At 27.2% G+C, this 15,513-nt stretch overlaps 3 protein-coding genes across 3 annotated transcripts in view; all 3 read left to right on the top strand.

Moving 5' to 3' along the window:
- Nucleotides 1-6,881: 6,881 nt before the first annotated feature.
- On the top strand, nt 6,882-7,766 carry Phum_PHUM066790 (uncharacterized protein; the record flags this gene model as incomplete). The annotated part of the gene is made up of 2 exons (XM_002423509.1): nt 6,882-6,932; nt 7,125-7,766. 2 exons carry the CDS (start codon nt 6,882-6,884, stop codon nt 7,764-7,766), a joined length of 693 nt encoding a protein of 230 aa, XP_002423554.1.
- Nucleotides 7,767-9,673: 1,907 nt separating this feature from the next.
- Phum_PHUM066780 (uncharacterized protein) lies at nt 9,674-11,022 on the top strand (the record flags this gene model as incomplete). Its single annotated transcript, XM_002423508.1, has 3 exons — nt 9,674-9,734; nt 10,288-10,439; nt 10,927-11,022. The coding sequence occupies 3 exons, from the start codon at nt 9,674-9,676 to the stop codon at nt 11,020-11,022; spliced, it is 309 nt and encodes a 102-aa protein (XP_002423553.1).
- Nucleotides 11,023-12,944: 1,922 nt separating this feature from the next.
- Nucleotides 12,945-15,513, top strand: part of Phum_PHUM066670 (uncharacterized protein) — a gene marked incomplete at both ends in the record, with an annotated part of 62,021 nt that continues 59,452 nt past the window's right edge. The window contains 3 exons of the mRNA XM_002423507.1: nt 12,945-12,958; nt 13,106-13,245; nt 13,953-14,096. Coding sequence (XP_002423552.1) covers nt 12,945-12,958; nt 13,106-13,245; nt 13,953-14,096 — 298 coding nt within the window. The remainder of the gene's footprint in view (nt 12,959-13,105; nt 13,246-13,952; nt 14,097-15,513) is intronic.

Genomic DNA, 15,513 nt, shown 5'->3' with positions numbered 1-15,513 from the left:
TATTTTTCTTAAATGTCTAGACTCGAATATCAAACGGTCGAGAAAGAAATTTGATTTGTTTGTTTGATTTATTACTTTTTTTTAAAATTTAAAGCCCCCTTTTTTATTTCCCCCCTCCTCCCCCCGCAACAACCACCACTACCTCCACCACCATCACAACAACAACAACCGCCATTTCACTTCTTTTCTTTCTTCTTATTTAATTTTTTTTTTTTTTTTTTTTTTTTTTTTTTTTTACGACTCAAACCTCTTTCCCTTGCCCCCCACTTTCTTTCCTCTTACATTTCTTTCTCTCTCTCTCTCTCTCTCTCTCTCTGTCTCTTTCTCTCTCGATTGTTTCGACAAAAAAAAAAATAATCATTTTCGAAAAATAATCATTTTCGAATATCGTTTGTTTTGTTTGTTGCAAATATTATTATTATTATTATTATTAATATTATTGTTCCTTTATTTTTTTTTTTAAGTTAATTTTTTGCTTGAATGAATTTAAAATATTTATTTTTAAACTTTACACGGTTTATTAAAAAGATTATTATTGAATGACGTCATCATAGTCGTAGTTTAGTAATTTTAAGGTTTTTAAGGTTTTCTTTTTTTTTTTTAATGATAGAAAAAGAATTTTTTTTTTTCAAGTTTTATTATTATTATTATTATTACGACAATCATTTGTACGACGAGTTTTTTTTTTTTTTTTTTTTTTTTTTTTTTTTTTTAAATGGAAATTTATTATGCGAAACAAACAAACAACGACGGGTACACTTTTACAGGTTTAAAAAAAATAAACAATTCGACAAACGAACAAACACCACTCCCCGAAAAAAATAGAAAAAAAAATTTAATTTTTATGTACCTGTTAAATATTTTTTAAATGATAATAATAATAAACTTTATGTTGTTGTCATTTGTTTGTATTGTTTTGTGTGTTGAAATTTTTTTTGGTTGTCGTACGAAAAAAAAAAAAAAAACAAAACATTTAACATGTTTAATTATTCAATGAGTTTCGTTGTTGTTTTTGTTTTGGTTGTTGTTGTTGTTGTTGTTGTTGTTGTTGTCGTCGTTGTCGTCTACGTTTTTGCCGTCCCCATAAATTTTTTTAAAAGAATTCGCGTTTTAAATATAGGTTCGGATAAACGTCATTTTCGCGGGGGGAAAGGGGCCTATTTAAACTTGATTTTTTTTTTTTTTTGTTATTTTCTAGAAATTTCTCTTTCGGTCGTTCGTTCGTTCTTTAGCTTTTTCGAATTTGAAGTTTATCATAAAAGGTCAAAACTCGTTCGCGTTAATATTTAAAAAAAAAAAAAAAAAAAAATCTGTAAGTGGATTAGTTGATAAATTATAGTAAAAAATTATATTTTAAACTTCCTCGTCCGCCATATTTGTTTTTCTTCATTTTTTTTTTTTTTTCGACTTGACTTTCGTTTTTTTCTGTCTTTGTTTTTTCTTCATTTTTATCATTTTGTCTTCTTCTTCTTCTTCCTCCTCATCTCTCTCTCTCACACATATTTTTTCCCCACCTTCCCTTCCTTTCCCCACCCCACTCCCCGACCCTCCCCCGATAAATTTTTTATTCTTAACGTTTCTTCTTCTTCTTTTTCTCCTTCTTAAAAATAATCCCTAAATTTTTATAGAACGTGACCCAATTTATGTCTTCTCAATAATTCATCCATTACGAGTTTATTTTACGTCGTTTCGAAAAAAAAAAAAAAAAAAAAAAAAAATGGAAGAAAAAAAAAAAGAAAAAAAATTTTTTTCACAAAAACTTGTTAAATAGAGAATAATTTTCTTACGTTTCCGTTTTCCACCCCCCCCTCCATCCACCTCTCATTTTTTTACCTTTTCAAATTAATTACACGACAATTTGACGACGACGACGATGTAGAAAAATTTATTCTCTCCAAAAAAAAATTATTATTATTATTATTATCATTCCGACGAATTTTTATTTACGAAAAAAAAATTCGAATTGACGGCTTTAACGACTGAAACGTAAACAAATTTATCCTCTCCCCACCTCTCCTTCTCCTTCACCTCTTTCGAACCGGAAGTAAAACCTAAAAACGTTCCCCCCTTTTCCCCCTCCCGGAAATGAATACTAACGCGTTTTTTTTTCTTTCTTTCTCGACGCCATGTTGTTATTTTTGTTTTTTTCCAAATAAAAAAAAAAAAAAAAATTTATTTACGAAGGGAAATGTGTCGCCGTTTTGACGAGACTTATTGTTAACACTTGTTTAACGGCAATTAAACATTATTATTATTATTAATAATAAATATCACACATTCACGTGTCGTTTAAAATTTGCACATCGTAATTATAATAATAATAATAATAACAATAATTAAGAAAATTAAATTATTATAATTAAAAATTTAAATTATGATGATGAGAAGGATACGGAAAAAGTTTCGTAACGAATTATGATGACGTAACGTACGTGAATTTATTTTTTCCCGCCTTTTTCCTTTTTCTTCTTCTTTTTTTTGAAAAAGACAAAATGGCGGCGGTTTACACACACACACACACACACACAATTTTTACCTTTTAACGTAAATAAATAAATATTTTTTATTTTTTTTTTTATTTCGGTAAATAAAATAATTTGATAAATTTATTATTATTATTATTATTATTATTGTCGAAAAATTTAATAAATATTTGTCGACGTAAACCGATTTAATAATAATAATAATAATAAAAATGGTTTTTCTTTCTCCGTTTTGATTCGATCGTTTCCTGTGTCCCTGTTGTTGTTGTTGTTGTCGCCATAACGAAGTTAATGGAAAAACGTTTACGGCATTTTTTCTTTTGTTTGTTTGTTTGTTTTCATTCGTTCTTTATGTAAGGACGTTTTTATTATTATTATTATTATTTGACATTATTTTGCTACGATTAAATTTGAAATTTTTTGCATGCATTTAAACGTTTCCATTTTTATTATTACTATTATTATTATTATTATTATTATTATTATTATTATTATTATTATTATTTTTAATTAATTGGGTAAAAAACCCGCGTCGCGATGCATTGACGTAAGGACGCGTAGTATAATTATTATTATCATCATCATCAAACGCCATTTTTTTTCCGTCGGCGATTTAAATTAAAAAAAAAAAAAAAAAAATCATGGAGATCTTTATTAAGTTGATAATTTTAAATGAAATGTTGTGAGTGTTACGTAATTATTTGTAAATTAATAATAATTAATAAAGACTTCGATACAAATAAATAAATAAATAAATTGTTTGCCAATTAAATTTTAATTGTATCGATTTATTAATTATTATTATTATTATTATTAGTATTATTATTTGTAGAGATGAGAAAAAATACCATCTTTCCCGCTCTTTTTTTTTTGAAATTAACAAAAAAATAAACCGGAAACCGAAAAAAAACATTATTATTATTATTATTATTATTATTATTATTATTATTATTATTATTATTATTATTTTGTTGTATTTATTATTATTATTATTATTATTATTATTATTTTTTTTTTATTTATTTATTTATTTATTTTTTTTTTCTTTTTTAATAATAAGAATCAGCCTGGAGAAATGTAGTAAAATACAAATAATTGATGATGAACGTCATCGTCACGAACGTTTACGCAATCGAAACGGGGGGTGATGGGGGAAGAAGGAGAAAGGAAAAGGGGGGGGAAATAAAAGGGAGGCAGTAAATTTTATTAGTTATAAAAATAACCGTAAGATGTCAGTAGTGGCACAAAAGTCAACTTCCGCGTTTTTTTTCCTACTAATTTAAAAACCGAAAAAAATTTTATTTTATTTTATTTTTATTTTATTATTATTATTTTTTTTTTTTTCGTTCATCGTAAATGTTTAAACGAATGAAATATATTTTAAAATAATAATAATAATGATAATGATAATAATGATAATGTTTTTCGAAAAAAAAAAAGTGGTTCTCTCGGTTTTATGTTGCAGTTTGCGTTTCGCGTATAAAAAAAATATAGCTCAAGGATTTCATTAATATTATTATTATTACTATTATTATTATTATTAATTTCTTTTTAAATTTTAAAAAAATTAAAAGAAATCTTTTTGGGTCGGTCAAATTATTTGACCGAAAAATAAAACGTGATAAACTTGTCGTATGTAAAAAAAAATGAGGAAGAAAAAGAATCCCGCAGGAAAAGAAAAAACCGTTTTTTTTTTTTTTTAGCATTTAAATAACGATTGATTACGTAACGAAAAAAATGCCGAACGCATAGTAAAGTTTTTAACATAAAAAAAAAAAAAATATTTGTAATATTATTATTATTAGATTGTTTAAAATTAGACGGGAAAAAATATAAATTTTAAAATTTATTTTAATACTTTTCAGGTTCTAGTTAAAAAAAAAAAAAAAAAAAAAAAAACTAGTATGTATACCTTAAATAGATAGGTAGATAGAAAAAAAACCTCAAATTTGACAGGATAAATAATTTTTCAACTTTCGAAAATGGCCATTTTAATTTTTTTATTGTAAGGTATATTCTCAATGGAATTATCTTTTCTCTCTCTCTCTCTGTCTCTCTCTTTCTCTCTTTATCTCTCTCTTTCTCTCTCTCTCTCTTTCATCTCACACATTGTCAAGTTTCGTTTCCAAAACAAAAGTACAGAAAAGTGTTGTTGTTGTGGTTGTTAATGATACGATTTTTTTTTCTTTCGAACGTTGATAAGTATTTTTTTTTATGAAGGATGTTTGTACCTGATAACATCTCAAGATGACACTCGAATAGATAAACTCTCTCTCTCTCCCCCTCTTTTTCTCCCCTCCCTCTCTCTCTCTCTCTCTCTCTCTGTGAGTGTTCTTTCAGTTACGTAAAAAAAAAAAAAAATATTTTTATAACAATAGTTTTAGTTTTTTTTACCTTTGGTGACATTTTCTCTAAGAGATAATCGTCATATTTGATTCTTATCAGATAATATATTTTTTTTTTATTACGATCGATTTAATAAATTAAATTAAAAAAGGAAAAAAAGGAAAAAAGGAAAAGTCAAAAGGAAAAATGAAAAAGGAAAATTTAAAAAAAAAAGGTGATAAATTTACCACCGTGTTTTTATTTTTTTTTATTGTTTCACGTGACACATTACAGAGGTTATGTTTTATTATTATTATTATTATTATTATTATTATTATTATTATTATTATTATTATTATTATTATTATCGTCGTCGTGGTCGCGGTTGTCGTGGACATAGAAAAACTAAATGTCGGGGATTGTCCGATTATTAAAATCTCCTAATAAATATTTTTAAATAAAAATTTTTATTTAAAAAAAATAATAATTTTCGAGTCGTCGTCGTCGTCGTCGTGGTACCAAGACATAACATTAACGCATAAATCAATTTAGAGATTATTTTTATTTAGGATGAGAAGAGGAATTGTTGTTGTTGTTGTTAATTCCACGACTTTTTTTTTTTTTTTCTCGCTTCGGCATTTCTTTATATTCTTTTTTTTTTGTAATTATTACCTACCGTCACATCATTTCGAGTCGTTTAATTCAACTTTGCAAAATCGTTAAGAAAAAAAAATTTGTTTAAATTTTCCATTAAATATTAAACGTGGCAGGAAAAGAATCGCTACTGACACGATTAAAAATTGCCCTGAGGGGGTATAAAAATAATAATAATAACTTAGTAAATCTGTTTTTTTTAAAGCAAAAGTGACGATTTGTTTAAGCGCAAAATGTTTATAATATCAAAAACGATTTTTCCGATAATTTTAAATATTAAATTTACGGAAGCAAATTAAAATAATAATAATAATAATAATAATAAAATTCTGTGTGAAAAAAAGGAAACAAGTCGATGAATGAAAAAAAAAAAAAAAATTTCATTCTCGTTAATTAATTAGCTTTCACAAAAAAAAAAAAAAAACGAATGATTTGGGTCAAATTTTTATGTTTTGGCGATAATCACGTTTCCGGAATTTTTTCTCTTTCTCTCTTTCTCTCTCTCTCTCTCTTTTTTTTGTTTTTCGTTTCCGGGGAATTTAACGGCTTGAGTAACGGTTTATTATTATTATTATTATTATTATTATTATTATTATTATTATTATTATTATTATTATTATTATTATTATTATTATTGTTGTTGTTATTATTATTATTATTATTTGTTTGTAAAGTCTATCGTCGATTGATTGTAAATTATAAATTTTATTAATCTTTCATATCGAATAACTAACTCTTTTTTTTATATATGCATATATTTCTTTATTTGTTTTTTTTTTTTTTTTTTTTTTTTTTTTTTTTTTTTAATATTTGACGTGGCGAAAAGTGATAATAAAAAAAATAATAATAATTAATGACGCAATTTAATGACGTAATCGAAATATCAAAAGTAATAATAATGAAAAAAAATTTATTTATTTTTTTATTCATTCGATTCGCATTATTTAAAAATTTTTTTTATTTGACAATTTTAATATCGTTAGGTTGGCCATATTGTTCTTTTTTTAAGAATTTCATTAACGAATACCCCCGAAAATAAATAAAAAAAAATTTAATTTTAAAAAAATCAAGAGGTAATTAATTAATTAATTAGTTGATTGTAAAGGTAAAGAAGGAGTGGTGAAGTACAAAAATTATTATTATTATTATTATTATTATTATTATTATTATTATTATTATTATTATTATTATTATTATTATTATTATTATTATTATTATTATTATTATTATTATTATTATTATTATTATTATTATTATTATTATTAATATTCGTGTAAAGTTCAGAAAATGATTTTTAATTTTTTTTTCAATTTCAATTTGAAACATGGCATAGAGTAATAAAATAAGTTTAGAGTACGTTGTAAGAGACTTTAGCTCGCGTTCGGTGAAAGAAAAAAAAAAAAAATTTAACGATCGTTGATGAGGTCAAGACCTGAAAACCTGAATTATCGATATTTAGTGTCTGTTGGGGTCTGACCCCATAATAAATCACTTTGCCCCCACTTTTTTTTTTTTTTTTTTCTATCTCTCGAAAAGTTAAAGTTGTGTATGATGTTTTTTTTTTTTGAAAAATATCTCGATCGTTATGATTTTTAGATTGAAGAAAAAAGAAAAATGAATTTAATTAATTAATTTGTTTGTTTGTTTGTTTGTTTGTTACAGCTAACGGATGAAAACGGAAGAAATATAACAAATCCATATCAAGAAAGTGCCAAAATACAATTCAGTCAAATAAGTGTCTTAGATAACGACAATAATGTACAATTAATTGACAATAATGTAGAAAGTAATACGTATTTTGAAAGTTTACTGGACATATACAAAAGGTTAAGTAGTCACATTAAGGAGAAGACGAAACAATGTGGAACCTTCGACATAATGTGCCTGTTAAAACGTACGGAAGAGAAAAAAAATGACAATTCAAATGCGAAACCTCACGGAACCGTGACGAAACCTTCCGGCGGATTCATAGACATTGACAACGCGTTAGATGCCGGTGATGAAACTCTCTCGAGAAAGGTTAGAGCGGTTAAAGGTGGTGGAAACGCGAGACCCATATCGACGATGACAAACGACGATGAGGATTACATGGCGACGGAAGATTCGTCCGGTGAAATCGAAGGCTCCGGAGAAATACACGGAGATCATCATCATCATTCGAAAGTTAAACACGTGGAAGGAGGTTCCGATGTTCAACATTACACTACGAGACCCGTGACGAGCGGACATACTCCAGGACAACCACGTGAGTACAAACATGCATTAAATCAAAACCTAAAACCTTTCGGTGAAAAAATTTCTTAAAAACAAACGCGAAGGAACAGAAAACAAACAAACAAACGCGCGAGTGCGTGTACTTTTTTTTTTTTGCATAAAAAACAACAACAACAAAACGATTTGAGGTCACGTTAGGGTCAACAATCAACGGTTGTTTTCTTTGTCTCGTAATTTGTAGTCCCTGTTTGTTGATTTTTATATCATCACTTTATTAAATAATGACAACCAAATTAAAATTTTATTTGCGAGATCAAATGATATTATAATACGTAGGTTAGTTATGTTGTTGTTGTTGTTGTTGTTTGTTTTGTTTGTTTTCGACTAATAGCCTTTTTAAAAGAAAAAAAAACTTTTAATAATTGTAATGATTTCATATATAGAAGGGGGGGATTTAAAAATTCTTTTTCCACGTTTTGTTTTTTTTTTTTTTTTTTCGATTAATTTCGATCCTTATTCGGTGGCGGAATATATTTAAAAATTATTCCCCTTTCTCCTCCCCTCCCCTCCCCTCCCCCACGATCTTCCTCTTCTTTTTTCTTTTTGCGCATATTTCAATAGCATTATTACTTGCATATTTCTTCTACATCTTAATAAAGAAAAAAAACGTGATAAGCAGGTCATTATCATCATCATCATCATCATCATCATCATCATCATCATTATCATCATCGCATTGAGAAACAGCTGCTGTAATAATTTAAGATAAAAAAATTTTTTTTTAATGGAGAAAACGCCCACAGACGATCACACCTCTATGGTTTACTTTTTTTTCTACTCTTTTTGTTTGTTACCGCAATGACAAACAAAACGCAATTTAAAAAAAAATTTAAACTTTAATAACCGTTAAACTTAAGATTATTATCAATGCAACCAACAAACGAATTAAAAACTTTTACTTTTGACCAATGTTGTTTAAAACAAACAAACAAACAAACAAATTTGAAATTTTTTTTTTTTTAAATTTAACGGAGTTAATGCAAAGATCATATTCGGGTCACGTTTGTCATCAACTCTTTTGTTAAACACTTGAACGTGTTTGTGTGTTTGTGTGTTTTGTCGTGAGGGAAAAGTTAATTTTAAAGCGGTAGCAATTTTGTTCTCTGGAGAGGGGGGTGGGGTGGGGAGAAAAGAAAGGGGAAACGTGATTGACGGGAAGAAGGGAAGGAAAGAAGTTAATGGAAAAAAATGATGGGGGAGAGTGAGGGGGAGCACGGGGGACGACATCGAAAATGATGGCGTTTAAAAATGACTTCACCGTTGCCGTTTTTTTTTTAAAAATCTTTTGAGAATATTAATTTGACGTTTGGTAAGTGGGTGGGCAGATAAATGAGTAGTAGATGAGTAGACGGGTAGTAATACTCGTACCTCCCACCTATAGCGGGAGAGTGACGTGTACGTGAAGTTTTATATAAATAAATTAATTAGTCATTAAAGATTCGTTCGAGTATTATTACTACACTTTTATTAATTTTACTCGATGAATTAAAACTGAAAACGTCGATGACGTAGATGACAGTGACGATGACGTCAACGATGACGTCGACGATGACGATCTAATAAAAAGGTTTCCGTTCGTACAGCAAATATTTTTTCTCAATTACAAATCAAAACCAAAAAGCATTTGTGACATTTTTCTCCGAACACCATTTTTTTTTTTTTAATTAATAACAAAAAACATTCGTTTTAGTTAATTTTTTTTTTTATTTATTTTGTTGGCAATACTTCTTAGGAAAAAAAAAAACAATTTTTTTTTTTTTTTTTTACTCTTTCTCTCGTAATTTTAATTTAATTTCAGTTAATTAAAAATGAAAACATTCACTTCGATTGCTTAAAAAAAAATTTTTTTTTTCGGAAAATTTCATTTGACCCCGATTTACTCCCCGAAAAAACGAATGTTTCCGCATAATGTAACGTTTGTTTTGTTTTTTTTTTGAATGAAACACGCACACGTGCACACGTGTCCTCACGTTCATTTGGACCGTGAAGAACACGAACGTAACGAACAATATTTCCCTATTTTCCATATCATCATCATCATCATCATCGTGAATTAAAAATGGAAACGAATTTTTTACTAAATTTCCCCCCCCCCCATTATTAAACAATATTATTATTATTATTAAACAAAGAATTTTTTTGTTTTTTATAAAAAAAAAAATAAGTGAGAGGGGAGGAAAGCGGAGAGGGAGGGGAAATGAGTTAATTTGATTTAATTAAACGAATATCTCAACCAATGATGCAATAAACCAGATGTTTTTATTTATTATTATTATTATTTGCAACACGGCACGCAAAACTCCATTGATTTTTTTTTTTTTTTTTATGTATCGACAAACATAAACAAACAACAATCGATTGAATTATTAACAATAAAAGGTGCAGTTTTTTGTTTTTTTTTTTTATTCGAGTCAATGATTTAATTACTTTTTTTTTCTCCTCTTTTGTTCTCTGTTCCGTTTGTTTCGTTTTGTTTTGTTTTGTTTGTTTGTTTGTTTCGTAATGACGAAAACGTTAAAATGTCTAATTAATTATTATTATTATTTTTTAGATTATTATAGAGTCATACTTAAAGTAAACGAGCCCTATAGAGAAGAATATCAGGATCGTAGCAGTCCGGAATATCAATCCCTGCAAAGATCGATTGTGGATGCCATAGAAGAACTTTATCAATCGTTAGACGGACGTCAAAGTGTTAATCTCGTTAGCATACAGTAAGTATTATTAATAAGACTGTTGTGGTTGTTGTTGTTGTTGTTGTTGTAATCGTTAAACTCGTTTGTTTATTATGAAAACACGATTTTGGAAAATGTTTTGCCCCCGGTGTACGCCGAGTGCGTTATGCGTATTATCACGACGAAAACTTGTTGGTTAAAAACGGAAGCAAAAAAAAAAAAAATTTTTTTTACTTTACCTTACTCGTCAGTTACTCTCTCTGTCTCTCTCTCTCTCTCTCTCTCTCTCATTGTTTTTTCTTATGTGTCAAAACCTACCCAAAACAAGTTTTTCTTAAACCTGTTGTTGTTGTTGTTGTTGTGACGGTTAACAAAAAAAAAAAAGAAAAATCAAAGGAGGAGGAGTTGAATCAATCAATTACAATTAATTTTTTTTTTTTTGATTTGGTTTGGCGCCGTTTATTTTTTTATAAATAAATCCGCCATTTTGTTTTTTTTTTTTTTTTTTTTTAAAGTTTGTTTGTTTGTTTGTTTGTTTAATAAATTTCAAATTGGGAGATTTGATTTCCGTAGCGAACGCAAATGGTGGATCATCGAACCGTTCTCGTTAACAGAGAGAGAGAGAGAGAAATAGAAAAACGTTTCGCGTGAAAAATTTTATCATCAATGAAATAAAAGGTCATTGAACCTTTGATTGGCATTTTCCTTTAGATCCTATTCGAATGAAGGATGAAAGGAGGAGGGAATGGGGGAGGGGAGGGAGGAGGAGGAGAAGGGAAGAGAAAACACTCAAACGTCAAAAAATTACGCGTTAATCGATGAATCGATCGATTTTATTATTTATTTTTTAAAAATCGATAATGAATCAATCGATCGATAACCTTTGACTTTCGATAATATAAAATCGATCTGTATCGATCATCTCTCTCTCTCTCACTCTCTCACTCTCTCTCTCACACTTTATTTCGTCGTTAATGTCACGTAAATATTTAACAAAAAAAAAAATATATCGACTAACTCCTAATAAGGTATTATTTATATATATATAAATCCCGTCGTTTCTCGTAGCCATGATTGTTTTTTTAGTGTCTCTTTTGGCCATATTGAAAGAGAGAGATAAAGAGAGACAGAAAGAGAGAGAGAGAGAGAGAGATTTTTTCTCGGTAAAAGGACTCGTCGACCGTGACTCTTTTTTTTTTTTTTTTCTCTACTCAATATTTTATTTTATTTATTGATTTTCGACCAATAGTAAACGAGGAGGTAATAAAAAAATAAAAATAAATAAACAAATAAATAAAATTTAAAGTTATGACGTCATTATCACCAAAAATAAAAATAAAAAAAAAAGAAAAAAATATGGTGATGACGATATTGTTTAATTTATAATTATTATTATTATTATTTTTTTGTATTTTAAATTTTCAAAATTTTTTTTTTAAAGGTTGTTAGGTCGTGTTTTGGTTGTTGTTGTCTTTGTCGTTGTCGTTGTTGTTGTTGTTTTTCTTTTGGGGGGTTCTGAGAACGTTTCGTGATCAACTTGTTGCTCATTTTCTTTTCCCACTTTTCCCAATTTTTTTGCTTCTCACACGTGTTGGTAAAATCCCCCCCAAAAAAAATTTCATATATCGTTTAATAATAATAATAATAATAATAATAATAATAATAATAATAATAATAATAATAATAATAATGATAAAGAAATGTTTATTGAATTTTTATTATATAAAAAAAAAAAAAATTAAAAAATGGTTCATCGTATTTATAACCGCCGCCATTATGTTTTTTTTCTTCTCTTTTCTTTTCTTTTTCCTCTTTCATTTTGTAATAATACTTTGAAAAAATCGTAAAAAATATAATAATAATAATAATAATAGTAATAATAATAATATTCGAACGACACATATATTATACATCGTAAATATAATTTATTAACGTTTTTTTTTAAAATTTTTTTTAATATTTTTTTTTTTCGAAAAAAAAAAAAAAAAAAAAAAAAAACAATCACATTTGCTAACCGACAAAATTTTATTTGATTTCTCAATAGTTTTTTTAGTTTTTTTTTTTTATTTCGTCAAATTTCTCAATAAAAAGAAACTAAAAAATTTTTTTAAAGACGTGAAAGCAGAATAAAAAAAAAAAAACGTGGCACGTTCGTTTTAACTTCATTATCAGCATTATTATTATTAATTCTATTTTTTTTTTTCGATACCACAAAATGTTTTCGATTTAAATTTAAATAAAAGGCCAAAAAAAATTTGATTGATAACGTTTATTATATTTGACGTAAGGTGGTGATAAGAGCTAATAATGATAATAATAATAATAATAAATTTTTTTCCCAATTATTATTATTATTATTATTTTAATTTAAAATTATCGACTTTGATATATTTCGAATTTACTTATCCTTTTTATTAATACTTTTATTTAAACAATTGTTGTTATTATCATCATCATCATCATCATCATCATCATCATCATTATTATTATCATTATTATTATTCGCCTTTAAACGAATTAACGATTACGATTAATGTGTATAAGAATGTAACGGTTAATAAGAGGAAGGGAGGGATATAGAAAAAGAAAAAAAAAGATGGCGACGAAACGAGAATTTTTTTGTATAAATTTTTGATTGTTTGATTGTTTGTTTGTTTGTTTTTCTAGGAAAAATCCGGATCAGTTTTTTTTTAGAGTCACGCTAGATATAGGAACTCTGGATTATTACGACAAAAACGTCATAGAGGAAACTCTTAAGAGGCACATACAAGAAACTCATAGATTGGGTTCCGTCATGGTCACAGACGATGAATTTTCATTTAGGGATTTTGGAGGTTAGAACCGAAAATCATTTGTTTGTTTCGTACAAACGAACAATTTTTTTCTTATTTATTTCTTTTCGAACTGCAACAACCAATTTTTTTTTTTTTTTTTAGCAATATTTATTCTTTTATTTTTGATTCGTTTTTTAGTTATTGTTATAATAATGCATCCTTTTAAAAATCGTGTGATTTTTGTTGAAAATGGTTTGTTGTTGTCGTTGTGGTTGTTGTTGGTACACCGACAAGAGACACAACAAACGAAATTGATTTAAGAGTTGAAAATCAAAAAAAAAATCAAAACAAACGGAATTCAGTAAAAATTGTTGTCTTTTTTTTTTAAAAAAAAAATAATAATTTATTAAAATTTCGTACAATAGTCATTATTTTTATCATTATTATTATTATTATTATTAGTTAGCAGACGACGGATATTTAAAATAAAACCAAAAAAAAATGGCGATAATTTTTTAAAAGGATGTTTTATATTAATTGTTACTTTTTTTATTTATTTAAAGAAGCTATTTTTGTTAAAGTAGTATAGCACAAAATGTAGTGGTTGCAGTAGAAATTTAAGCAGTGGCAGTAGATTTATATAAAAAGAAAAAAATTCGTTGTTTGTTTGTTGTTGTCGTAGTAGTTTGTTTGCTTTAAATGTAAATTTTTTTTTTTCTTTCTTTTTTTATTTTTATTTTTCGTCGATTTGATTTTAAATAACGAAGCTTCACCGAGTCATTACGATCAAAATTGCGGTCCTCATCAGCTTCCGTGCAGATCTGGAGAATGTTTGGATGCTAGCAAAAGATGCGACGGCGTGAACGATTGTTCAGACGGTTCAGACGAAATGGGATGCACGGCCGTTACAGGTAATTATCGAATTAATAATAATAATAATAATAATAATATGACGTAATATCTCAGTCAAATTTATAAAAAAAAAAAAAAAAAAAAAAAAGAGGCAGACGAAATGCGATTTGAATGATGAGGAAAGTTGCGATTGGATTTTACAAAAAAAAAAAAAAAAAAAAAAACATTGATTGTAGCAAAAAATCAGACGCGCACACACACACACACACACACACACACACACAGACGACCGGAAAATATATTTGTTATTCGATATAAAAGCAGAAGAAATTAATAATTGAGTTTGTTGTTACTACAATCGAGTTTTTTTTTTTCTTTTAGTTTTTTTTTTTTTAGTTTTTGCATTTTGCGAGTTTTTGTTTTGATATTAAAACAAATCAGCTGTGTTTGTTTGAATGAAGAAAAGGTTGGGGAAAAGGGAGGGGGGGGGTAAAAAGGAATTTTTTTTTTGTGTATAATTGAGTCGTCAATCTTTCTCTCTCTCTCTCACGTGTTTTTCCACGGTCAGCACAAAGAAAAACACACAAAGACAAAAATTTGATATTTTTAAAAAAAAAAAAAAAGAAATGTGAGGAGGACGTTAAATAAAAATTTTTATTTAAATATAATCCAGTAAAAAAAAAAAAAAAAAAAAAAAAGATGGATGATGAATTTAAAACAAAAAAAAAAATTAGCAAAAAAAAAAAAATTATGATTAAAGAGATTGGTTTGTTTGTTTGTTTGTTGTTAAATAATCGTCTAAAGTGTGATGTGGTATTTTCGTTTGTTTCATTGACAAATTATGATTGATTTATTAAATGTCAAATTACGACGTTTCCCCCCTCGTCACGGTTGAGTGTTAACGAAACGAAACTTAAAGAATTTTTTTTAAAAAAAACGTGGAATTAGAAAAAATAAATTTTCAATAGGTTCCATATGAATTTTTTTTCAAAACTATTTTCTTTTTTTTTCGTAACGTGACAGTTTTTTTTTCTAAAGTCAAAGTAAATTAAATTAAATTTAAAAAAAAAAAAGAAGTATTCTTCTGCCACGACTTTTTTTTTTTGTAAAAATTCGACTACTACTTACACGAAAGACATTAATTTTTTTTTTTTTTAAATGTACAATAGATTATCGTATTTTTATAACAATGGTTGGGTGGAGATCACTTTTAAATCATTTTCAAATTTATTTTCTTAGGTAATACTCCCCCCTCGCCCCTTTCCCTCCCTATCTTTTCTTCCCACGTTATTACTACCGGTTTTGATTAAACCGATATCTCCCTCTTGACGTTTCCACCCCACTCCCCTTCCCCCCGAATTTTTTTATACATCCGCGATGGTGATACCTAACAAGTAAAGCTTTCTGCTATTGCTTTCTCTCTCTCTCTTTTTAATCATTCCGACGCGGCCTTAAATACGACGAGCTTTGCTTTAA

This window comes from Pediculus humanus, genomic scaffold (assembly GCF_000006295.1).
Source record: "Pediculus humanus corporis 1103172107416 genomic scaffold, whole genome shotgun sequence".
In the NCBI taxonomy this organism is placed as follows: Eukaryota; Metazoa; Arthropoda; class Insecta; order Psocodea; family Pediculidae; genus Pediculus; species Pediculus humanus.
The sequence above is the reverse complement of the archived record's forward strand: the minus strand, read 5'-3'. Positions and strand labels throughout refer to the sequence as shown.